At 37.7% G+C, this 27,409-nt stretch overlaps 1 protein-coding gene across 3 annotated transcripts in view; it reads right to left on the reverse strand.

Moving 5' to 3' along the window:
* The window catches only part of ZNF385B (zinc finger protein 385B), a 138,692-nt gene that overhangs the window by 83,005 nt on the left and 28,278 nt on the right, over positions 1–27,409 (reverse strand). For 2 of the 3 annotated variants that reach the window (XM_062578807.1, XM_062578805.1), the window contains exon 2: positions 2,028–2,039. The exons of the other annotated variant lie outside the window; for it this stretch is intronic. In XM_062578807.1, the coding sequence (XP_062434791.1) occupies positions 2,028–2,039 (12 nt within the window). The remainder of the gene's footprint in view (positions 1–2,027; positions 2,040–27,409) is intronic. 3 annotated transcript variants of the gene reach the window in all.

Below are 27,409 nucleotides of genomic sequence, written 5' to 3' on the forward strand. Positions count from 1 at the left end.
GAGAGAAAATTAATTTAAAGCATAGCTATTCACCAAAATTCCCTGGGGGGACACACTAGCACTATACTGGCATCTACGTGAAGTCTAGGTTAATCTACTTCATTTAAGGAGAAATGCATCTTGAAAAAAACTCTCTTAACTTCCTCAGGCAAAGTAGGAGTTTTGCTTTCACTTCAGATAGGACAACTGAGTTTAAGAAAGGAAATTTAATGCCCTGAAATAAGTTATAGATGGTTGTCTTGCAATAGCAGAGGTCTGCCTAGGATTTCAGCTCCTATCTTTCTGGTTTAAAGGAGGATAGCATCTGAAAAGCATTTAAGATAAAAGGCGAGTAGATGCCAAACGTACAAAGTGTTAGAATGGACCCAATCTGATTATGAAAAAGAAGAAAGGTGCAGGAGCTGGCATACACACAAAGATAATCTAGAAACTTACAGCAATAAACAAAATACCGACTTGCCTGTTATGTTGCCTTACAAGCTCATTCCTTCCTTGCTGCACCTCAGCAAGCGATACGAAGCACTGCTTGGCGTGAAGGCAGCCCGGGAAGCCTGTCCCTCCAGAGGCTCGCCGGGAAGAAGGCACACCGCCGCCCGGAGCAACGGGCCGTGAGCAAAGCACGGGAACGTCGCGGCAGCAGCCGTGCGATGCCCCCGCACCAGCTCGAACCCTGCTGCTCTTCCAGCACGTCGCCTGTCCTTCATCCGGTGGTTTCTTGTTCTTTGAACAATTGCTCCAGGTGCAATGAAATAGGAGTTTGTGTATTTTCTCAGAGGTCAGCACCAGGTACTTCATTATTTATATTCATGTTTCCTCACAAAAAAGGTGTATCTGAAGGGTTTTAAAATTCTGCTAATGGGTTTTAAAATTCTCCCTGGATTTGTATTCATAACTTACTGTATTACATAATTTTAAAGCACCAATTGACTCAAAATTGGATACAAAATACTAACTTTATAGGGATTCTGTGCTCTTTAATACGTTTTCATTGCTCTAGGGGTCTAAAGGATTGTTCTAAGGATTTCAGTTCCTGATGCTTGGATTTATGAGAAGATACTCCTCTCTTTTAAGTAGACATCCTTGCTGTTTAATTTTAAAAGGCAAACACAGTGCAGAGATCCTCATTTTTGTTGGAGCTGCATTGCTGCATCTCAAAGTACCCCTCAGACAGCTGTAACAGAAGGATTTCCCGAGTCCTACAGCTAGCCCTTCAACTAAGAACACGGTAAATCCTAGATTTACCAACTCAGCATGTTAAATGTATCTGGATTAATCTTTTCCATGTAGATCAAATAGAGGAAGGTTTTATTGTTTGGTCTATTTTGCTGGGACCTGCCTACTCTCCCCTGTTCTATAAAAGCTGGTCATTTCTTTCAAGTAAAAGAGCTACCCAGATCCTGTAATATATCTTTGAAATAGTAAGAATATTACTAGTTTCTTAGAAATCATAATGGTACAATAAATCTTTACTTTTAACTGGACTCCTGAACAGGAAGAAATGAGTTAATATTTTGTTATTTTGATTTGCTTCTTGCTTTTACTATTACTAGATCATAGTAACATCCATGTCATTACCTGATACTATTTGTTAATGGCCAAACTTGAATAGGGACTCAAAAGGTAAAATGATATTGTTATTAATGTTGCAAAAGTAGAGAGCCAAAAAAGTAAACTGACACCAGTTACAGCTGCTAAAAGTAAGCATTTGGCTTAAAGAAGTGTCATGTTATTTAAAAAGTGTTATAAAAAAATTTTAATGCAGCCAGTAGAACAAATGAAAGCAACACATACACAAACAATAAAATTGTAAGTATAATCTATTTTCATGTGTTTTTCAAAAAGGTCATCCTACCAGTATCAAAATTTTTTTTTTTAAAAAAAAAAGAAACAATATACTTAATGCTCTTTTCTTGAACTGCAAGAAAAGTTTTAAGAAATATCAATAAATCCATTTTCCTCAGTTAATATAAGCAGAAGCTTCTCAAAAGGCATAGCAATCATATCATGTTTAGCAGGAATTAAGACACCACACGTCGCACCTGAGTAAGAACAGAAGAGTAGTGCCAGTTCTATTGTTTTTAATGCTCTTAATTAAAAAACTAATACATTTAAGATTTTTAAGAAAAGTACTAATCAGATAAGTGTTTATGGCCTCAATTTGATCAAAACAGTTTCAAAAAGTATCAGTTTTACCTTTTTTCAATGGTATTTTTAATATTAAATGTTATTAAATGCATTTTAAATGTGATCATTATTATAACTAAGATTTAAAGCACACAAATCTATGAAGTATTCCTGAAGTCTCTAAAATTGCTGATCTTAAAAGTATATATCCTTTACTACTAACTGTGTGCAGTGAAAAGCTGATGAATTTTTCTCTATCATTGGAGTTCTACTTGAGCAGAAGGCACATTACCCCAGATATTTTCCTGCACACACCTAGATTTCCAAAAGGAAAATTACCTCCTTCCTAAGATTTTGTCTTTCAAGTAAAAATAAATAAACCAATAAATTAATTAAATCAGACAAAACAAGATCTTGTGGATTTTCTGATCCTACCTCTGTTCTCACATGTGCTTACGTACATCAGATTAAGTCCACTAGGCCCAGAGAACTCACACCAGTAAAAAATAAAGACCAAGTATGGCAGTCAAAAATTACTTCCAGCTGAAGCATATGCCCCCACCACAGGTTGATCTGAAGTACATTAGGAAACCAATACACAGTGGAGATGCTGATGGGCCCTTTGCTTTCAAGCATGTCAGAAATGCACTAAACGACTTCAGAGGCTAGGGCTTCGTTCCCAATAGTAAGTGACAAAACTTCCTCTGAAACCAAAATTAGACGCTAACAATTTAATGTTAAAGAAGAACATTCACAGGAAAGTCTTGTTAAACCCTTTGGCTCTTACTTTTCATCCTATCACATAGGATAAACTGTAAGAACACTAATGAAGAGAGGTGAACATCATGTCTCTTTTCCTCCAAGCATTCTCTGTTCTTTTCACTAACTGGCCCATCCATCCTTTCAGCACCACCAAAATCAATGATAGAAACTGCTTTTTCAGTTAAACTGAAAGATTGATTCTCTATCCTTATTCCTTAATCTTTTCAAAAGCCTTAAAATATTTTTAAATTATTCTCCTTTCAAATTTACACTTAGTCTAAGATGCCCGGAGTAAAATTTTTTTCCACTTTTCTTTCTTCCAGTTCCGATTCTGATTGAATCCTGTTCTCTTCAGCAATCCAACTTCATCCATAATACATATTTCTCCCTACCTGTTCTGACTTTCTTCCTCTCTTCAGTTTCAGAGAGCACAGTAAAAATGTCTCTGAGTTGCCAAGTTCACAAAATACATATTTCACTCACACAGAGTCACTTGTCAGCACTAGTTATTGACTCATACTTACCCATAACTTGAAATTTTAAAATGCATATATCTAAGACATTTTAGATTCAGCACACCTCCAAACGGCCTCCAGACACCTTAAGTAATGAACCTCCTACTTAAAGAGAAGCACTTTACCGATTTATCTTTACTTCTAGAATTTGAACTGGTGGTTTTGGACTCCTTGAGAGAAAAGAGACTGGCTTTCATATTAAACTAAAAGAAGCTTGTTTCACAAGAACATGTAAAAAGGATACAACAAAGATATAGGAAGAGCTTTAGCTACGGACATTATCTTTCAGGACAGGATTTATGAACTCTTATGAGATTTTTCATACTTACCAAAAATATTCATGAATAACTATGCAATACCCACACAGGCAAGGATATTCAAATTAAGCTTTTGAATTATTACTATTTCTTTAGAACTTCCAACCTTTTCTTCTAAAAGTTACTAAGTTTGCAAGTTAATACAAGTTAATTTATAGTTAAATTAATAGTCAGGCTTCAGAAAGAACAAAGCAGCTTATTTTCTAGTCAGTCCTGATTTTTCAACGATTTCCTCACACACGTGCTATTCTAGTTCTCTGCCAGAACATAACCTCAACAACCCAAAATACAGGATTGCTTTCTTGTTCTGTTGTGCTACTATCCGTCATATCTGGAAGCTGGCACTGGATTTTTAAAGATTTTTTTTATTATTTAGAACTATTTTTATGCCATCATATTCTGACAGACACATTAATACTTGGTATCTCAAGTCTCTATAGGGCAGTTAATATCAACAAATTGATTAATTTTTAAATAGGAGACAAAGGAAAAAAAAAACAACCAAAGAATAGTCCTAGAAGAAAGTTACCATCAAATGCAATAGCTGATCTACATGCTACTCTTAAATTTAATCAAAAGAGAGAAAGAGGATGAGAATAAAAATTGCTTTCAGCACATGACTTCCAAAATACTTTCAAGTTCTTTAAAGAAGAGAAAAAAAACTGATCCAGGAATTTGGGGAATAACAAAATGCTTTAGATGTCTTAGCCACTTTTCTAGGATTAAGAATTTTCCACCTTTTCAGAATTCTAATTTGCTGCCTATTTTTAAGAAGTGTGCTACAAAAAGAAAAACAAGTGGTGTAGATTGATAGTATATGTTTTCATATCTTTATTTCAAAATAATTGTAGGATGTTGCTTTTTTAAACATATCACTTTTTCTAAGAAAAAACAGGCCTAGGGCTGACTCACTAGCCTCCTGCCATAACTATTTTATTCTGTCCTCTGAGTTTAGTTTCAAAAAGTTCCTAGTTTGGGGAAGAGCCCAGCAAAGAGAATGCTAAACGAGAAAATGAATCCGTGTAGATTGAAAGAGTAGCTCTGATGCATTCCTCAGCCATAAGAGTGGTGAAAAGAAATGGCATTGAAAATTAAAGTCCAATAGACAAAAACGACATCTTAGTATATCATTATATATATGTCTGATAAATGATTCTAAAATACATTCTTTATCTCTGAACTATAGCAAATGCTTCATCTAATGATGTTCTCAACTTGTGAAGTTCTCATCAGTATGACTTCATATCAGGGAATTACTTTTTCCACAGAAATTACTGTGAACTAGTATCCAAATAAAAGAGTTATGAAACTATTTTATTATTAAATTCCAAAAAGGAAACTGGAAATGTATTTTACAACCAGAAGTTCAGAGGGCTAGTACCTACCGCCTTCTCTTTCATCAAAATCTTCCCCTAGCAGAAATACAGCTTCCAGGCTTGACTAGTATTTAGATTTCTACTGAAGGTTTCCAGATTTTTTTCCTCTTTAAGATACTATGAAGCAAATACAGTAGCAATAAGTTAGTAAATAATTCCCACCACGGTTTAACTTTTCTGCTAGGGCTTTAATCAAATCTGAGGAAATAAAATATAAAATACCCTTTGGTTGATTAATAGCAATCAAGTGCCTAAGCCTCTCATATCTCTTTGCATACGCCCACCTTTGCTTTCAGTCCACTCTTTAAAACAATAGCCAATCTCAACAACATTTTTTTTTCCTGAAATCAGCTTATCACGCAAAGGCTAACACATAAGTAGTCACAAAACTCACTAACACCTACTGATAACAGCAGCAATAATTTGGGTTTTCAAAAAGAGAAAATTATATTTCTTAAAATAAAGTTCTTCCTAAAATACAGGAGACAAGCCCCAAGAGTAAGGTTGCCAGTAATGGTAAGGAGGGAAAAGAAAAAAGGTTGTGCTGCAAGGTGCACTAATGTCTCTACTCTTTTTAATCGCTCTCATGAGACCAAGACATCAGATGCTCATGTTCAATCTAGGCAGGACATTAGTATGCTGTACGCTCTGGCTGAAAAGGAGTCACGTTATTACAGCAGCAGAGGGACAGCGCTAACGTGAGTACACGCTTTCAGACCCAGATCCGGGTCACACCGCGGCAGTTGGTAGCTATGTGACGGCTTTACAGTACGTATAATTGCATATAATTAACCTACTTCCAGGGGAAATCTGAGAGAAACAAAACTGCTGCAGACTTGGTTACCTGAATGTATATATTATCAGGAATTTTTAAAACTTCACCGCAAACAAGATTCTACGGTCTATGAGAAGATAGATTTATTTCCTATACTGAATGTGCAAGTTCCAGAGATAATCAATCTCAAAACCCAATCTGAAAGGCACAGGTCAGTCAGATACCAAAAAAACTCATGTCCTGAAACATTCAGGTCTCCAACAAAGTCCATATTGCGTCATTTTCCTTCTGAGACACAGCTAAAATACTAAACCTTTACACTTATGTACCTTATTTACATGGCACAGCTCTTCAAGCTTTTATGTTGGCTGTGGGGATTTTGTAGTTAATAAACCCACTTCAAATACAACTTGCTTAACCTAATTAAACTAGTGCTTGCTATTCCAGAGATGGCCAAGGGGTTTAAGCAAAACTGCTTGTGTATATTCCAGTTGATTAAAGTTTGTATTAAATGACAATGCCTGCTCATGGCTGGCACTTCTAGCAACCAGGAAATATAAAAAGGCAACTTTTTAATTATATTTCACAAAAGGAGGAGAAGCAAAGACACTATTATGGAAGGCAGGGGTCCTTCTATTCCTTTGGAGTTCGGTAAAATTTCCACAACAGCCCATACTTTTTTGTAGAAAAGTCAGCTTCAGGAAAATCAGTCTGAAGCCATTACCTTTGTTAATGGAACTCTCCACGTTTTAACTTTACTTCTTAAAACGATGAAGAAAGTTGCTTGATACTCTATATCTTGGTTAAGAAATGCCAATAAAATAGTGTTTCAGTGGTATTCTGCATAAAACTTTCGCTTACTAAATTACATAAACTTACTAAATTACATAACATTGCTTAAATGGACATGAAAAAAAGTTAAAAGAAAAAATTCTGACCATTCTAGGACCGGCATACTCTTCTACTGAGATAATATTCATGAAATATTTGAAAATGACCACAATGTTCACAATGTTACTGTGAAAGGCTTAAAAAAAAAACTTCTCTTAATATTGGTTTAATGTTACCATGAAACTACATGTAAAAATGATAAAATGATTATTACGGCAAGTATAAACTGAAATTTTAGCGGTCAGAAAAGACTAGAGAAAATAGCTTAAAAAGCAGACCTATAATGATGGTTTAATTGTGATGACAGAATAAATTATTTATGTAAAAACAGTGAGGTTTAGGAGTTAATATTAGAGCACTACCCACATGTTCTGGTCTTTGTAAGATCCAGACCTGCAAACATTACCAAATTGCAGCATTTGATACCAGAAGTATCAAGCTAACAACTACTGTATGAAACTAGTGAATATTGTAATTGGTAGCAATCAGAAATATCTCTTATATACTGGTAATAAGGGAGATTTTCTGTAGGTTTTACAGTACACTCAAGAAACATTCTGGTTCAATTCAAAAAATAATTCTCAGTTTTTCCAGATTGTCAGTTCTTTAAAAAAATCACAGAGGTTACAGTTTCTTCCAATAGCAAAGGAACAAAGAGGCTAAAATACATTATTCATAAAACATGACTAGGATCAGCATCAAGTAGCATGTTTCTCCTCAACAGAGCTTACAGAGATAGACCTCCTCATACACGTGAGCCTGAACTGCTTTCCTGAGAACACTGTAGAACCATATCCCTAAATAAATTATTTTTAAGTTAATCATGATCAAGTCTCTAGAGTCTGAAATTGTTGCTATAAATTGATCTTAAAGAAATATATTATATTCAAGTATATATTGTATTCCAGTTTAATTACAACAATGAATAAAACACAAAACATCCTAAATTGAAATAAAACTGTAGAAGATAATAATATGTTTAGATTTTGGGGGGAGGGGCAGTGTTTTTATTCTTAGCTTTTTCTCAGTGAAGGTAGATATAAGCATAGGACAGAAACTATCCCAGCTGTTAAGCAATATGGTATTTTTGTATATCATTCAAGGTATGACTGCATGGCTTCATGAGCAAGCAAAAAAAAAGTATAGGTAACAAGGAGTAAAATATGGTGGGAGGAACTTGAGCATCTTTTGTGCTGAGCAAAATGCCTTGACATTTAACAATGTACTTATTGTTGCAGAATTACGAAGAGGAATAGTTCAAAAAAGTTTTCTTTTCTCTCTTCTAAGATCTCTCTCTCTCTCTTTTCAGACACTCCCAAAAATACAGATAGAACAATCTAATTCTTCATCCATCACCTTCAGTTTAGTATAAGGTGTAATATTACCTCAGAGAGAACATACTTTTCAGTTATTGCCTAAATACTTATCAGGGGAGGAAAAAATATAAATTACTTGAGAGTATAATTTATCTGCACAGAAAACCTCAATGTACATTCTCATTTATTCCAGTACTCCAAAAACACATCTATACAAACAAGATGCTAAATAAGGAAGCAATATAAATGGAGCGCTGCATCAACATGAAGACCTCAGTTGACCAAGTGATGTGTTTTTGAAAATAACATATAGGAAGTATCTAGTAAATGTTGATGAGATGTCTGATCACTTGTGGAGACTGTATTTATCACTGTAATACGAGTTTGTCTCTTCAATCAAAGGAATCCACATTATATCAGGGAACAGGACATTGCTTTGGATCCGTGTCCAAAGAACGGATACAGAATTTTTTTGCAGCATTGCCTTTAGAAATGTGCAAGTCTCAGAGCTTCATTTCTTATTGGTAATAACTGTTAATAAAATTACCTAATAAAACTGAGATTTCAGTCACAAAGATTTGAAAATTAGGTTGGGTTTTATAACCTGAACTTCACCATCTGGTCTGTATTATGATAGACAGCATATTTAGATTAATTAAGAAGTTTGTATGATACTTTTTATTATAGGATCATGTTTTTCATTAGTTTATAATGGGTTGGTCTATTAGCCTAAGTTTTTCTCACTTAATTTAAATTTTTATCTTTTTTTTTTTTTTTTAATTTCAAGTCATTTCTGGAAACAGCTATCATAAATAAACCAGTGGGCATATATGCTAGAACAAAGAGACACTGGTACCATCACCTAATAGGATTACTGCCCACTGCCCACTGCGAAGGATTCTTAGACTTCTTTGGGGAATTTCTCACACCTCTATTGTCCTTTGATATTTGGAAGAACATCCCAAGTTGGCTCACCTAGTCTTTGACCAATGATACAGTGTTTTATGTGTTAAAAATCATGAGTTCCTTCCCTTGCCTTTGTTCTGGAGAGATTTCAATAGTCTACCAAAACCTCTGTCTTTCTCAGATTGGATCGTGCCATTGCCAGAGCTTATGCTACACCCCAAACTTCATGTAGTTCTTCCCCTACAGCTTTTGGAGTGGCAAAAAAGACCACCGGAGCAGGAGAGCAAAAGAAAGCACTGAAATGCAGCAGTGTCTCAGTAGTCCAGCTATCCTTCCAGCAAGCAGGAAGACCATTGCCCCTTCAGGAAGGGGACAAGGGTCAGGCAAGCCTTTCCCCCAGTCATTCCTGCAGTTAGCACATGCTATCAGTGATCACTCCGACCCACGAGCACTTGGGGAACAACAAGGCTTTGCTCAGACTCCTAGCGACAGACACGTGGGAGACAAGAGGAACCAAGACAGCTTTAGCTTCCTCTTACAAGTTCCTGGATCCAGCAGTCCTGTCTCTTGAACTGAAAATGGCCAACTTTGTCAGTAAATATGGCTAGCCCTGTAGCTCAGACAACCACAAGAAATGATAGGTATGCTGTCTCCTGTCCCTCCTCGTCCCTTCACGGCTGCATTGAGTTCTTTTGCATTCTTCCTTCCCTTTGCCTATCTGTCAGCAGCGAGGCAGAACTTCTCCCTAAAGGCACACGGGACAAACAGAAATAAACATCATTGCAAAGAAAATCATCAGGAAGATGCAAGTAAATCACACCGAAAGAAACTTCTCAACTAAGCCAAAGCAAGTCATATGAGGATCAGATTCTTCTTTGACTAGGATCTTCTATAAAGGTTTAAGAAAATTTTAATGAAAGACCTGATCAAAAACTCAGAAAATAAAACAGGAGAAATCTTTTCCAAATACAACATACTTCTAAACAATCCCTTGTTTCAACTGCGCAGCTTCAGATCTTGGCCAACATGATTCTGCAGAATTCAAGCCAAACCATCCCACCATACCTATCTTTACCTAATAAGAAAGTTTTTGTTCAGAAAGATTCAAGGATTCTACTTTTTCTTTTTTTTTTTTTTTTTTTTTTTTTAAAAAAAGAACAGTTATACCAAGTTTTGCAGGAGAGACTACTGCTCGTCTTTGTGCCCGTTCCCCTATTGATTGTTGTGTAAATATTAGGCTTCCTGCCTGCGGGGAAACTACTGCAAAGTTTCTTTCAGTTCTGTTTGCGTATTTCAAGCTTCTGCGTCGTTTAGCACAAGAAAGTTTATGTAATGTTCCAGAGAAACTGCAGTACAGCATGGCTCATTTTAATTCAAGTATGAATACATGACACAGATGAATTCACAAAACACTCCTTTCATCTGAAATTTAAGGAGTAACCGTTTCTCCTTGTGAAGTTTTAAGTAGCTTTAAATGCTAAAATGATTATATTCTCCTGTTTCTTTAAAGCAGTCCTGCAGAGAAACAGCTTAGGATGAATCTTTCCTGAATTTATTCAAAAAAGAATACACCATCAACTATAAGGATATGCAAGTAAGTCATTCCAAAAGATCTCAGTGTTCTCTACAACTGCTAAATACAATGATTTTCAACTTTGCCTAAAGCATTCTAGTATCGCATCACAAAAGCATCTTTCCCCCAAAAGCGCAGGTGCTGAACAAACCCAAATGTATACTTAGAAAAAATCTAGAAATCTGCATGTACATTTGGGATACTCACCTATCTAACCACACACCTATGAGGCTAATTTTATTTGCACGATGCCCATCACCAGAATCTATCACTGAAAGTCTTGCTTACCTATAAAGCTGGTTTCACCTTTCCTAAAGATTTCTTTTTTTCTTTTTTTCTTTTTTTTTTAAACTACTATTATTACGAAATGTCATGGGGGGGAAGTCACAGTAGAATATTTTTGTGCTGATTACCCTCTTTACCCAGATACTCACCCCCAATTCAAAAGCCTTTTCAAATGCTCCCTTTTCTGTTTCCTTTCTGTCCCCCTCACTACTTCTTGCTCCTGGGACACATGGAGCCCAGTGCCTCCTTCCCGCAAAGCAGGATCAGCAGGAAACACCACCATCGGCAAGGAGTAGACATTTTTCCTCACCTGGCAGCATTCATCCTGCTCCACACTTGCCTAAATTTGGTCCATAATTTACCAAGTTTTGCTGGATTTCCCCTCTCAACAGGATTTCCCTCTCAGCTGATCAGATCTGGATGTTATGTAAAAAGCAGTTCTGATGAGTTAAAACTACTTTTTACTTTCTCAGCCGATAGATGTACTGTTTCCATCACATAACCATCCTCAAGGGCTGGATATGAGTTTTGGGACTGGACTGTCGCTTCTCTCCCTTCAACTTGCAAGCCCCATGGCCAGAGCAAGAGACAGAGAGTGCTCAGCCGCCCAGGAGCCACGTGCTGCGGACAACCTGCGGCAGCCTGGCCAGGCCCACGGGCTGCCAGATGAACCACACTGAAGACTGAGATGCATATGAAGTTTGACATTACCATCACAATGGCAGCACAAGGAAATTACGGCTAGCAGCATTTAACTAAGTATCCTGAAGAAGACATCAAAGCTATGGAATGGCTGCCAGCTCAGAAAGAATCTAATATATTTTTAACATACAATGCTGAAATCACTTAATGAGCAATTTCTCAGACTTCTCCATTAAAAACTTCCATGACATGCATTTCTTTGCAACACAGCAAATGATTATCATGACTATGTCTGAATACACAAATAACACAAAGAAGCAAAGGTCTACCATAATCACTGAGCATTTCCATATCACAAACAATTTGGTATGCAAGCTATAATATTATGATCAAACAAAGCATAAACACAGTATCACAGAGAGAGAGAACAAGAGATAAATACTGAATCCTGAAGCACCGACAAACACACAACTTATTTTCCTAAAATCTGAACAATTCAGCTGTACTAACTAAATTCATAAAACTATACAAATCCTAAATTCTACCTAACAAAGTATCTCCCTAGGGCATTTTATTGCTTTTGGAAAGTTCAAACATTGTGTTAAAAATGAAAAATTATTGTAAATGATCCACATCGTTTTTAGATTTTTTTAAAAAAAGATTTCTGTTTTAAAAAATTGGTACCTATGAATCTAAGTTTGCCACATTCAAAGGATGATCACACTTGCATAGAGTATTTTATAACATCCAATTCACAGTGAGTGAAGCATTTTATCATTATTTACTTAGATCCCTGAAAAAAACTTGCCAGCGACATTCCTCCAAACAAGGTTGCCTTGTATGAAATAACGACGTTTTCTACAAACTAGTTTTCTAACTATAAACAGGAGTTACAAGATGGAAGGAGAGCATTTATCGGTTTTCTGCCTAACACGACATGCTACAGAACTTTCTGAAAGCATCATGCATTTTTAACATTTCTGCCAAGCAGTATAGTGAAATCTGCAACTTATTAACATTGCCTAAGTTCAATAATTTGAAGATGTTCTTTAAAACACACGTGAAGATACTTCTTATTTTAAATGCTATTACAATTTACAGTTGAAATTATTGCATAATATACTATAAATCAATAGGATTTTAGCATTCTGCTGTTAAAGGAAGTTAATGACATGCAATAGGCAAGCATTATATTTTTACAATGAACCATTAGCATGCTCACAAATAAGAAACAATTTTAATATTTAAAAAAAATCTCTTCCGATGGGCTTACTAACAAGAATCTTCATTTATAGCCTTTCTTCACAAAATGTCACGATTACCATCTGAGCAGGGAAAAAAAAAGATAAAGTTCAAATGCTGATTTTGGCATTTGTATTTCTCTCCGACATATTTTACCTAAAGATAAGAGTTATCAGAAAAAAATAAAAGAAAAAGAAAATCACAGGCACCCACAAAGACAGTATTTTATAATTTGATTATTTAGTACCTAAATCATAGCAAATGAGTACAACTATCACTAATGAGTTGCTGTTAAAATATATCAGCAAAACATTGCATGTATTTCTCCTTCTATACAACTGGAGCAACTATACAGTGTTCTATTATGCAAGCTAGCTGAAAACCAGATTTCAGCCTCCACATGGAATTACTTACCCAGAAGCATGTTTTTCATCTAGAGTAAGTTCGGCAGAATGGTAAGTTCTGCACAATAGATTTAGCAAGGGGAATGTTCTCACAAACTCCTTTTTGACTTGGTTCAAGTTTTGAGTAAGATTTGGACTCGAGCTGCTGAGAAATAAGCCTTGCCCCATAAAGCTGCTGGGATACTGCACTTCACTCTCATTGGTGAATGAGACTCTTCAGAGCGTGTAGAAATGATGCAGACAGTCAGGAGCTGGTGCCACCTTAAACTGAGGTAACAAAACCGTAAAAAGAGAAAGCGGTCACTTTGCTGAAGTTTTAAAGTGCTCTATTTTAGCACACCTGCCCTGTAATTGGTTTTCCAAGTAATTGCTTGTATTTGAGCGACGGACCCCTACAGAACTGCTGTACCGCACAGCACATTTTGTTACACAGTACTTGAAGTGTCAAGAAAAACGAGTGCTGCGCCAGTTGGTCACAAACCTAAAAGTACTTTAGACAAAATATTTGTGAACAGATTAATTCTGTACCCAGTCCTTACTAAAACATACTGTTCCAGTGACTGCACTCTTCTCCAGGGTGTGACTATCGGTTACTCAGAGCAGCACACGCAAGGGCTCAGCCAAAGCTTCTTCCTATTTTATTCTACAACCTCCCACCCCTCAATCTCTTCGCTAAAAGGGGGATTACTTTGATAATTACTTGCCAACAGGGCTTGGCAATAATTACCTGATTTTAACTGTCCTGAAGAAGAAAAAGGGGAAAAGAAAGAAAGAAAGAAGGCCATTGCTAGCAGTAAAGATTACATAAAAACAGTGGAAAAAATGAATCAGCATTGACATAAAAAGGCAAATAAAAATGAAACCTAATTAAAAATAAATCCTTCTGATTTTTAAGCAAATCCTGTGATCTTGGAAGATGTGACTCATTCTCGTTGTGCACTTGGGATTGGCAGCATGAATCTCCTATGAAACTTTATGTGGGATTTATAGACTCAGATGATTTAGCAGGAAGACCAGGACTCCCAAGCAAATACCACATTCTCTCATGCTGATAATAATACCTTTATTTGTATTTTCTGTGATGTCTGAAGATTTCACTACAAACTGCAGGTGTTCCATACATTCCACAAGCACCTAATATATCTATGTGTTACAGCAAGACAAAACGGCAAGGACTACACTTCCCAGAACTGGTGGGCACGCTTCCCTCGCTCCCTCCACTTGTTCAATGATTTTTTTTTTTTTTTTTTTTTTTGGCAATGTCTGACAGTTCCTTACTTGCTAAAGCCATTAGCAGGCACTGGCATGCTCAAGTTTAACTGTGTAGCTGGTTAGATGCACTGCAGCTCCCTTCCACCTCCTTCTCAGCAGTGCACAACAGCCAGTCTCACAGATGATCAGTCTTTGGTTGCAGAGCAAGGTTTAATATTTACTACGCACAGTTTTAACATTTTAACCTGCATTTTAGCTCACATTTAATAAGCAAATTCCAGGACACAAAGGGTCAGAATTTTATCTCTACACCTCTCTTGCCTCACGTTTAATACAACCGTTAACTCCCACCTACTGATGTCCACTGTCTCAAGATTTTGCAGCTCCCTTGATTATTTTTTTGCCCGAGAAAGCCTCTCCAGAGGGTTACAGTCAGTGCGTTACAGCCACGGCTCCTCCATGCAGCCCAAGAGGCCATCACACTGGCAACTTGGGCATACAAAATGCTTGCACAAGCACAACAGAGAGTACGAGGGTGAGGATGAGAGATGAAAAAGAATAAGCAAAAATAATTAGGAGAAATGAAAGTAAAATCAGGGAAAGAACGACAGAAAATGAAATGAAGTAAGGGGGAACCCATCTCTTCCCAGACAGCTGACAGGTGCTGGCCTTCCAGAAGATAAGACACGACATTCACTCCAAATGTGGTACCTACTACCACAAATCTAATTAATCTGCTCCTTCTTTCTGTTTCGCCTCCACAGCCGTTTCCTTTCCAAATGAGGCTGCTAGGTAGAAAGTTTTCCTCCTCCCCTTCAAAGATCCCAGAGTCACCACCTTTTCTGTCAAGAAAAAGCGAGCCGAAATCTTCAGGCAATGGGAGAGGGACAGCAGGGGGGAGACGGAGAGCACGGGGAAGGGAGCGCGAGCACGGCGCACAGCAGCGGCCGGGGCTCCGTCGCCTCCGGCCGAGCGCGCGGCGAAGGGGACGGCCTGGGCAGCAGGGAGCCTGGCGGCGAGCGCGAGCACGGCTCCCCCCGGGCAGCTCCCCCGCTCAGGGCTCAACAGCTGACGGACAGCTCCACCGGTAAGAGCCTCAGGTGGTCTCTTTTTACTACAGTTTATGCATTCAAAATTTTTCTCCCTGTGCTTTCCCGGCATCTCCCTCTCATTTGGGGAAGCTGCAGAAGTGCTGTTTTGAGCATCTGTAGCAGTTTGCTTATTATCTCTGGCTAACACATTTTAATAACAGAAACAAATATAACCTAGAATCCATCGAAGTCTACAAGAACCGCAGTGTTTAGACTTCCACCCTTTCCCACCTCCACTCTCTGCCCCTAAATTGCTTTGCTACAGACAGCCTTATATTCTGACTGATGCTCAGAAACTCTGAGAACTGTACAGTCACGATGTGACTGATGAAAAATGGACAGTGTATGTAGACATACTGCATCTTCAGCTGAAGTTGCTCTCACAGAGCAACTCATTCTTCCAGAAGTCCAAAATTTAGCACTTGTGACTCCCATAGAGATTAACGTCAAACAGTGGCAACAGCAGCCTGCTGTCACACTTGTAAGAGGCTTCTCTGCACGGCCAAGCTTGCATCCTTTTGGTTGGTCCTTTGCTCTTCACGCATGAACAACTGCTTCGGTTTGTCGTACCTGTTCTCAAGGTTACACCTTCAGTTAAATGCGTTCCAGGTGCATCTAAAAGCGCTACGGAAGTTTTTGACAAAAGGGTAACCTAGGAAAAATGGGCTATAGCTACTATATCTGGCAGTAACATACAAGTAAGGTAAAAAACAAAATGAAGTGGTAAACTGTTTAACTATATTGTTACTCTGCATTAGTTACCATGATTCTTAATCCTCAACTTTCTCTCCACTGAATTTTTACATATATATGAAAAGACAAATTTTACTGCTAAGATCTCAGTGAAAATATCTTAATGAATTTATTATAATGATAATAGGTGGAATACACTAATGAACTGCAAGCATTCTCCAGAGACACTGACTTAAACCAGTGGCTAGTATATGAAAGACAGACATTCTTTCAAGGAAAAACACAACTATCCTACCTCTTGTAATAAAGAATTTACATCCATACGCCAAATTCTGCTAGGCAATAAGAGTTGCATAGAGTATGAGAGATCACCTTTTAACATCCAAGACAGGATTCAAAGCAAGGTACCTTCCTACAGAGAAAACTGCAATGCTGTCAGACAAACACTCTGATTTATGGGCTCAGTGTGGGCTGTGTTCTGAAGCCCAAACTCTGATTGCTTTATACAAAAGCAGCAGAGGGAGGGGACTTAAAATTGCAGTAAATGTGCATCCTATAATCTCTTTTTGTGGGGGAATCTCTAGCTAGCAATTAAGACAGAATGGAAGAAACCATGGCTGCAAAACACTGCATGCTAGGGAGTCTGCTGGCCACAGCTGAGCAGTAGTTTAATCCAATGCATTTTCTACAATCCCTAAGAATTATGCTCAGTTTGAGTGAAGAAAATAGAGGTCAGAAGAGCAGCAAAATAACTCAGTCCTCAAGGGCCTATGAAAAGTGTGCAGACACACCGGAATCGGCAGGAAGACATTACCAAAACCATGTCATGGGAGGAACAGTTAAATCCATTTCTCAACCGATAAATTCTGAAGGACGCCACCAACTCCCAAGACTGCTCAGAAATTTCTCAGAGCAGAAGGGGACCCAGTCTCAAGGAGCTCACTCGTTCTGCTCTTAGTCTTTTTTCCCCACATTAGGCTAACATCAGTGAGTTGTAGCACATGCAAATACAGGTTAATGAAGTTAAGGCAAGTGACTGTATTTTCCCAAACTCTCAAATCACATTCCCCAGTAAGTCAAATACGAATTCCAGCTCTTCCTCTTACAAACAGCCCAGTTGGATCCAGCCTTTAGCAAAAGTTTTTCTTAAATCTTTCCATAGCCTCAAGGACTGCAAGGGGTCCAATAAGCATGCAGCCCTTTTCAGGATTGAGACCCTAACAGATATTGCTGAGACTATCAAATGCTTGCTACACCACTTATAAATGTACAGTAAAACCTATTTTTGTTGAAGTCATTAATCACCCTTACCCCAAGCCACTTGCTAGTTTGACCTAATATGAGAACTTCTCAACGTAAGTTCTAGATGACAGCAGATACTTTAGGAGCCATCCCAGTAAATAACTACTTCACAGTAGTTGCAAGAAAGAAATGACAAACTTATTTTCTGCTTTGGATGTTGTGCTACAAATGACTGGAAAACAATCTTTCATATGCAGTATAGTAGATCCAGTTAATCCTTCCTTGTAATAATGAGCATATATAGATTCTGAAACATTCATCACCTTTCAGTTCTCAGACTGAGTGTATTTGCATTGTATTTTTTCTGTAAATCTTTCATAAACATTCAGAATTGAAAAAGTAGAGTATTTGAAAATAGCAAAACTTTACAAGTCATACATGCATACAAATATAAACATCTTCCTCAGCTTTTGCTCTCAAAATTCAAATAGATGCATAATCATCATTATGTTGGTGATAATAGAGTTCACATAAAAAATGGGAATCAAAAAGCTTAAGTTGATGCAATTAAGCCTAGAAATATTCTATAAGACATCTCTTGATGACTTATATGTATTACAGTAGTGCTAAGGTGTCAAATGACATCAAGCTCCATAGTACTAAGAGCTCTACATACACAATTTAAGAAAGAATTCCTGACCAAAGAGATTACAAATTAAGAAATACCAGAAAAGGATTCATAAGTGCACAAACTTTTATATATAATGAATTGAAGCATCTGTGACTTTCTCAAAGTCAAGAAGAAAATCTGTGATTTGCCTTGCTATACAACAACATATGCTAGTAAGCATTTCTATTCTGATCACATTTTAAAGTGACCTATTCAGACGTCTTTACTAAAGCAGGGCAACAGTTATCCCCTCACAACAGATGAGCCCTAGAGACAGTACTCCTGAAACATAATCAGCTTTGTAAGCTAGTGTGAACACACAAATATGAAAGGGGGGGGCTTAACAGTCCACTAACAGTCCGATGCCTTTTGTGCCTTGAGACTGCAAAGCACCGTCACTGAGAGCAACACCCATGCTCTAGAGATTCCCAAATCCTGATGCAAAGAGTTTCATGCTCAGTCTAGGGAAGCCTATGTGCTTAGTGAATGAAAGCATGAGCACTTTCAGAGAGAAAGAGGAAAGAGAGCAGGCAATGATTCTGAGTGCTGAAAGAAATTTCTAGGACTTGGGCAAGGAGAAGCACATCGATTCCAGTAAGAGCTATATAATGACTTCTAAGGAAAGTATTTGACTTTGCTACCACAAATACCTTGAAAGAAACTCTATAACTAGCCTGAGAGCCACCCCTTTGACATCACAGCTATGAAAAAATGTAAAGGCTTTAGGAAAGTAGCAATAAAAAGCTGCATGCAGATAAGCAATTTTTTTAATCAGTATGCTTCTTTCTCTATTGTTAAGAGGTAACAGAAGTTAGCAAGCCAATCAATTCATACAGAATAAATAGAAGCAGAGTAGGTCATAGTCGCAGAAATGTCAGATTGATGATAAAAAAAAAAAAAAAAAAAGAGAGAGAGAGAGAAAGACATTTGCAGTGACATGAAAAAAAGTAAGTTTAAGACAGCGTTCTGAGACATTAGTTTCAAAATACATTCAAATCCTTCCAATGACTGTAAGAGGCTTAGGAATTCGAGAAAATATATATGTGCATACTGCTTGCAAGGACTAATACGCCAAAAAGTTTGACACAGGCAGGAAGTATCCAGACAGTTTTACTGAGAGAATGAAGCCGTAAGAGACAAATGACGCATCCAAGTATATTATAATAAGGACTGACAGCTGAAATCACATTAATGCCCTGATGTAAGGACAATCTCATTAAAAATACTCCTATTGTCCTTTTGCCTCTCCCCAGAATGATTCAAAACAAAATTTTACATTAGAGAAAGAAAAAGCTGCACCTGTCCATAGCAAAGACAAAAATTCATCAGATGTACTGATTTGTTTCGTCTACACTTTTAAGTAGATAATGACACATAGATCAATTTAAAGCCCATACTGTTGGCAGGACAGGGGAGGTTTTTTTGTAACGAATAGTCAGAGCTGATGACAGCATAGAGCCACTAACTTACTTTAATTCATCAACAACCCTTGTTTACCCTCTGATGTTGGAGTGTTTGGATATGAAAAGATTAACATTCTGATGTAAAGAAGAAACAAAACAAAAAACAAAGAAAACAAAACAGATCAGAAAAAAGTGAAAAGAAACAAAAGAATGAAATCATGAAAAGAAATGCCATCGCTAATTCACAGAGGTCCACAACAAGGCATCTTACTGGAAGATTCGTCTGACATACTAACTCTTGCTTGTGTTCAGACTATAAATGCATTTTTTTCTGAACGGATGAATTCCAGTTTAAAGGCAGAATGCAACATGAAATGTTTAGAGATGAAAGTACTTCTGATAACACACTGCCAGGGCTGGGAGGTTAGGAAACACCTAATCTAGGTGTTTCAACAAGATTCAAGTATGACATAGCACAACTCATTTAGCATTTGTGTTAAGCTAGTTGTAAAACAGGTACTTAGAAAAGTCTCCTGCTTAATTCACAGGGCTCAGTTGCTGACCTGGCACAATCCGACAAGCACAATTCCATCCCGACCCTGTAAACGTGGAGAGAGGTGTCTGCTCCTCTGTGGATTGCGTACTGGCTCCAATCATCTCCCATATAGTCTCTTCAAGTTAGAAAAGAATTGTGCATTCCCCAAACTCCCTTCCTTTCAATCCTTCCTGTTTCTCACTTTCTATTTTCTCTTTTTGACCCTTCCATCTATCATTTCTCCATTTAATTAACACTCCATTTGGTGTAAGTATGATGATACTGTCCTTTCTCCCCTGTGCTTACTCTTCTTGCATACTGAATCCTTTTCCTGTTTGCTGATGCTGGAGTCAGCAGCTGTTTTTTTCTGGGTTTGCACAATATTTTGTACTGGAACCACAAAGTATTTCTGCAATACTTCAGCTTAACGACGTGCACCTCACAGCTGGCTGGAACAAAAACACACTCTTGTATCAATATAGCTGCTATGCAGACCATGGGAAGGAAGGAAACAAAAGAAATGTAGCCACCCAGCAGACCAAAACCATGCAAGGGGGATTTGGGAAATAGAAGATGCGCCTAATAAGAAGACCAAGAGCTCTGTGTTGCCTGGAGGGATCCTTCTGGGGACTGGCAGCAAACTCCCATTCCAGCAGGACAAAGTGTTGCAACAAATTTGCTCTGAAACAGACTGACATGTATGTTACTCTACAAAGATGAGTCTCTCCCAGAACACAACGACATGCAGTAGCTTGTTTTTATTTCAGCTTTTCATGTTAAAGCCAATTAGACTGTTTAACTGACAGTGAAGCTTAATTTTTCTTGGCACTCAGCCTTCTCCTTCTATGAAGCCATCATACTGGGCGCATGAACTTTGTAGAGACAGCATCTTTGCAGACACGCTGGGGCAAGAAGCAGAATTTACAACAGTTAAAAATCCATCCTAAAAGCTTTACAGGTACACAGATGCACACAGTTGTCTGAATGTCCATGAGAATCCTAAGTATGCACAGCTACAACGAATACAAAACTGAAGTGTGAAATATACAGAAGTTTGGCCAAAAAATTTCTAGCCCCAAAATCCTGAAACAGTACCATAGTACTGGATTTGTTTTCAGATCTCTATCCATACAGTTTTGAAGGAAAATTCCATTAGTTTGCTCTGTAGCTTCCAAAGTTAGTAATTTTAAAAACATCACACAAATTCTGTAGGCTATGCTGCTACAGCTCAAAATCACAGGGCCGTCTCCTCGTGATTATTTCACTTTGAAATATTACCTTTGAATCGCATTATGTTCAATACGCTTTTTGCATAAAAGGCTATTTGCAATGTATAAACACGCTTTCTTTCCAATCTGGGTAAAATGTTGATCTTTCAATTTTAATCTCTAAGCTTCTTTTTGAAACCTTGCTGCCTTTTATGACATGCATTTAGGTATGTTATTTCCCATAGAGAAACTGAGACTGTCATTTCTTTATAATGGCATTCACTCAGCTAATCCAAGTACTCAACAGATATCTTAAGCACTGCTAACAGTAAGTACGGGCTTTCCACTTGCTTGTTAGAAATTTTTAAGTAATCTAATTTTATTAATAATAGATTTCAGTCATCTGGAATTGCCCAATAAGAATGGCACATATAGTCATCGTTTTTCTTGATTTTTTTTTTAATGTGCTTAAACAGATTCATAGCACAGTGGTCTGCCACCTTTTTGGCAACGTACCAACATATTCAGCCTACTGCTATGCATGACAGGACAGATTTATGTCCATAAAACATAGTTTGAACTATTGATTTACAGTAATCTATAATAATTTGAGCATAATTTGTTATATAGAAAACAGGCATGTACCACAATGACAAATTTTTAATAACACAACAAACATGGATTTGCAATTTCTTCATCAAAAGTAGTAATTTGGGGGATCAGGTAACAATTGACAGAGATCATTCCATATTTTTCAGTTTAATGAAACCACAATAGTTTTTTTTTTCATGGCAAACTTAAATTTAGAGAAGTAAATTTTAATTGCCTTGAGCAGAGGACCACTTACTTTAAGTAAGTCAGTTTCTGAAGTCTGCTCATTTCAACAGCTGTAAAATTGTACCAAACACCATGGAATGGTATATAATTTTCATGATAATTGACATATTTAAAATAACAGTGAGCTAAGTTTCACATCTCCTCTAATAAAAAGCAGGCATTAAAAGTTTTGTCCCTTTGTATGGACATATTTCGACATTATTCTTACTAACTTCTCCAAAAAAATCCTTGGGCCAACATTGAGCACTTGATAGAATGACAGTGGAGAAAAACCCTTCTATGGCCACCCCACAATCCTCCAAATACAAGTCAACTAACACACCAAGATCAAAATATTGGTCAAACTGAGAATACAAAATCTGCTAAACGCCATAGCAGGCAGCAGATGGAGCCAGCACTTACCTACAAAAGCGAACAACCACAGTGAAGCCTCATGTTACTCACCCTGAAATCCTCCTCTCTAAGTCAGGCTAGTGAAGAAGTTAAGAGGGCTTCAGCACATGAGCGCAGCCTAGAAAAGCCACCCGCTGCTTCTTGCCCAAGTCTCCTGTTGCTGTAGCGACTGCCTGGGACTTGAGCCTTGATATTCCAACGATCTGCACTAATTTATGACAACTCCAGGCCATAAATCCACTTGGGTGGATTTCTACTTACCTGGCTTTGTTCCCCTGGGGTGCTAGGCAGACACAAGCACCTGGAAACCTGGCTGCACAGAGCAGCTTGCAAGGCGAGGACACACTCACTCATTTCAAAGGTAGAGGAATGAAAGTGGAGTGTATTTTTCATTTATTTTCACTTTCTCCATCAAAATGCAAAAATAACCTGTATATTCTGCAAACAGACTAACTGAGCAGTTAAGGCTTGCTGACTGCACTATAATACTGCCAGTTAAAATAAGTGCCTTAACTGCCTTCACTTACTGGAAAGGGCAACGGGAGAAAGGAGTCTCCCCACAAACTATCTGCAATTATTTAAGAAGCATGGTATTACTTCACTGTTTCTATGTTTTACAGATATTTCTAGGTTACCTTCTCCATTGTTCTACTGAGTATATCAGGTATCTTCTTTTATTTCATTGATTTCAAAGGAAATCTAATGTGTAGGTGGTAAATAAGTGGATATAGTGGAAGATGAGCAGAAAGGGTTGATTTTAGGATTACTTACATTAAGATTTTTTTCCTCTCAGTTCTATGTTCTGTAGATAAAACACAGTCTTTAACAACTTCTCAAAAATTCATTTCTTAGTCCAAAATTGATATTAGTAAAACTGGCCTTAGTTTCTCACTTTAAAAATGGGACCTCTTAAAGAAAGACACACATACAGGCAAGAGAGTGTTCCAGTTGGTATCTCAAGTAGTTAAAAAAAGTTATATTGCATACAAGAAAGCAACTCTTTTAGGAATAAGTATAGTATTGAAGATGTTTATATACAAAGCAAAAAAAAAAAAAAATCTGTACAAATAGTAAGTCACAGAAAGGAAAAGCTTGTGTAATTCCTCAAATCTTCCTCCGAATTCTAAAACCCAAGAACTTCAAGTCTTTCAAAACCAGTGGTAATACAGGCCTGTATCAATCCTTTCACAGAGTATATTCTTTCTCAAGTGTGTAAATCTGCACAGAGCAGCCATTCTCAAATATATCTTGAAGAATAGATGGGTCCCTCCTGAAAGTAGGAAGGACCCTTACAGGAAATCTTTATACACTTTGAAAATAAATCTGACTGGCAGGCAAGCAACTGCCTGCCATCAGTGTAAATAAACAAAGATTAGCAAAAATAAAATCGTGAAAGTTTCCTGTTTCCACACTAAACAAAGAAATTGGATAAACAATAACCCAGTATTTTCTTCTTAGACATCTTTGAGCAGAATCACACAAGCAACCCTTCTGTCTGTCCCTCCCAAACAATTCATATTTATTTGTATCAGTCAGCATCACTGGCCTTTGACAGGACAAGACTGACTAAGAGGCAAGTGTTGCCTCTGTACCAGAGCCAGATTTAGAAAAAGACTGAAACTTGAGATGCAAAGAAATGCCAGAGCAGCTTTCTCTCAATCCTTCACATAACCTTTCATTTTCATATGAGAAAGCCAACACAGTTAAATAAAGACTGGCATCAAAATATATCTTCTCGCAACTTCACATCTGCTTTTTGAGGAAGACCGACATCCTAGCTTTTCCTTACAGGGGAATGGACATCTTGTATCAGCAAGAACCCCTTTATAAAAAGAAGGGATTAAAAGAGAAACCACATCTCGTATTACTGGCTGTATACTCAAAAATAGAGAGATTGCAGAGCAGCGTAGCTAGTGCTGCTTACTTTAACCACTTTCAAAAATCACAGTATGAAACAAAAATATATTCAAATTTAACTAGTGTTGCAAATATCATGGTAAAGTTTGTAAGTACGTATAAATCTGCTGCCAATGCCAAATGACTTACCATAAATAGATGCACCAAAAAAAAAAAAAAAAAAACATGAGAGAATGTTAAATTAACATAGAACAGTATTATCAGAGTAGGGAGGTTCTCTCTCACTTGTCCTTTTTCAAAACAGCCATTAAAACTCCACGAAGGTTCCCATTTCTGTGCCTGTACAGTGTTTCTTGCTTAAGCAAGTCCCGAGCCACACAGGCTGGCAGAAACACACAGCAACTATACATAGTGCAATCCATAGAAGATGAGCAGTTAATTCTAGTAATAGATAGGAGATCCAAGCGTACACTCTAAGAGCATAAAAATAACATCAAGATATCTCATGTAATCTATAACTATCAACCTGTAAGGGAAGATTGCCATCTATACTGCTAATAGCTAGCTGCCAAGTTCCCACAGGCTAGGTAAAAGGAGTAAGAGTCCATTCTTCATACAGATCCCTGAGAATTCTCAAGAGCAGACATATTTACATCATCTAAATCCATAAAAAATAAAGCAAAATGTTCAAAACCAATTTCTTTTTTTTTTATATTTTATATAATTCTGTATTATGTAGGCTCTGTTTTCTCTCAACTTTTTAGTAAGGACAAGGTACTTTATGCTTTAATATAACTCTTTCCTTGATTAAGTTGATGCATCTTCCTTCAAGAAACTTGAAAAAAAAAATAGATAATTACTGCTCTAGGTCTTTTCGTCAGCTCAAGTTTAAGTATCAGAGCTTCTGCTTAATAAAAGAAGTAGCTGCTTAAATAAAATCCTGCTCATCTAACAAACATAAGTCTTTTCAAAGGGTAAGGGTAAAACATTTAAGGAATAATCTCCCATAATAGCCACTGGCAAAGACCATAATTACGCTGAAACTATGAGATATATTTTATTTTTCCCTTAACATCAGTTTTCATTCTTAAGACAGATGCAATTTTTTGAGAAGTCGCAATTACAGTATCCCCTGCTGTCTCCTGATCTTCTGCACACTACTCTGATGGTTAACATTCAAGAGAGAATAACAACTTTTTCAGCTATCAAATGTCCAGTATCCAATTTTTATCAAAAACATTATGTACAAAGGTGAAGCTCATCATGTCATGCGGGAACTGAAAACTGAAATGTATCTTAACATCAGTCATAAGAAACACAGCATACTCCTTTTTATGGTCTGAATTTGCAGAAGCTGTGACAATTTTAAAATCCATTAATCATCTGTCATAAAAAGCATTCTTTCAGATAATTCTGCAAGCCCTACTCTTTCCCAAAAGTAGGGCATGTTGCTTGCTAGAAAAATGAATATGCAGAAACGCATGAACATATTCTGCCTTAGAAGCCATACCATGAACGTGATAACGAGAAGCAGCCTGGTTTTTAGACCAGTAAGACCCCATTCCTTTCCTCACCCTCCTTCTGCCCCTTAGAATGAAGCTTCCTCTAGAATTTCTGTTAGGTGAGAGTAAATATGCTTATTATAGTTCCAGTTGACTTCCACATCATTACAAAGAAATACATTATTTAACACAGATGAACTACGTTGTATTCATATAATCCAGACAGGACTGCAGTGTTTTCACTGTTACTAAACCCATGCAAATTAAAACACAATAGATTTAGATAATGAACACAGTCTTAGAGTCTGTTTTTCAGGTCTAAATTACTTTTCTCTCTCTTTGACTGGAGACAACCAGGACTGTCCTGCAAATGCTTCAGCTGAGTTGAGAAACCACTAACTTAAACTACAAGGTCATCAAGATAAGAATAAAATCAATAGGATTGTCCTTCTGGGTATATATTGCTAGTAAGTCTCTGCAGCACATTCTTCTCCGCACTAGTTCCTTTTTATTCAAATATTTACCCAGGTTGCAGTTTAACCTGGCATTTGCTTTGCGAGGTGTCAAAGTTCTGCTCTTGCGAGAGCACTGCATTGCTGTAAGGCATCACTCACTACATACAACATCAAAATCAAGTCTGGTTAACACAAATCTCACTGAATAGGATGAAAAAATTACACTCAAGCTAATGGGAGGCAGCAGTTGGATACTGTAGGTGTGACCAACTTCATAAACCAGAATGAACACCTGCATGGGAAGCATGCTGTTATGCACCGACCACAGCTGAAGAAACTGGACTCTCAAAACGCAGCCAACAGCGATGCAACCCGAACCAGCCTAGTTCACAACCTGAAGGAATGGCTGGACTGCAAACAGCTTAACGGCGCCCACCAGAGCTCCATCACCGGGGCTGCTGGTGGAAGCATTCCTATCACACAACGCGGCTTACTAGAAGAGCTTATCTTTACATGCTGAACAGCAACTTTCAAGGCCCTTTGCAAAGCAGCCTCTCGCTCTGCCCCACTCCTCCATCTTTCCACCGATAACATGAACATCGGCGTATTTGTTTCTCACACCCCTGACGCAACCCCTTAACCTGGTGCTGTTCTGTCTGATGGTCACCCCGCCTGCCATCATAAACCTCTTCAAGGATTACTTGAAAGAAATTCTCATCTCTTAATGGCTACGTAGATGGTTGGAGAGGGGATTAATATTCAACCTATTTATACTGCACAGCTTGTGAAAAAGCAATGGCAGTTGCTTGTTGTATAAACACCAGGTATTTTCTACACAATCCTATTTATTTTGGCCCATGACCCTGCTCCTTCCCGCTATCTATAATCCCGCACTTACCGAGCTCTGTTTTAAACTACCTGGTAAATCAGGAGGTCAGTACTGTCCTGTACTCTGTGCCACCAGGAGCCCCTCACTGGAAGCCGCTGCAGACCGGCCGAAAGCCTAGTGGCACACACAGCTGTAATGACTGCTAAAAGAGACCGGAGGGAAGGGAGGGGAGGGATGCGCAGCAAAGAAACCCTCCATCGTGGCAGATTTATCAGGATACTTAAGTTATTGGGCATAAAGGTAAGATACCGAAAGCCAAAACTTGAAAGCAAAATGAAGAAAGTTTAACATATA

Source organism: Rhea pennata, chromosome 6 (assembly GCF_028389875.1).
Source record: "Rhea pennata isolate bPtePen1 chromosome 6, bPtePen1.pri, whole genome shotgun sequence".
NCBI lineage: Eukaryota > Metazoa > Chordata > Aves > Rheiformes > Rheidae > Rhea > Rhea pennata.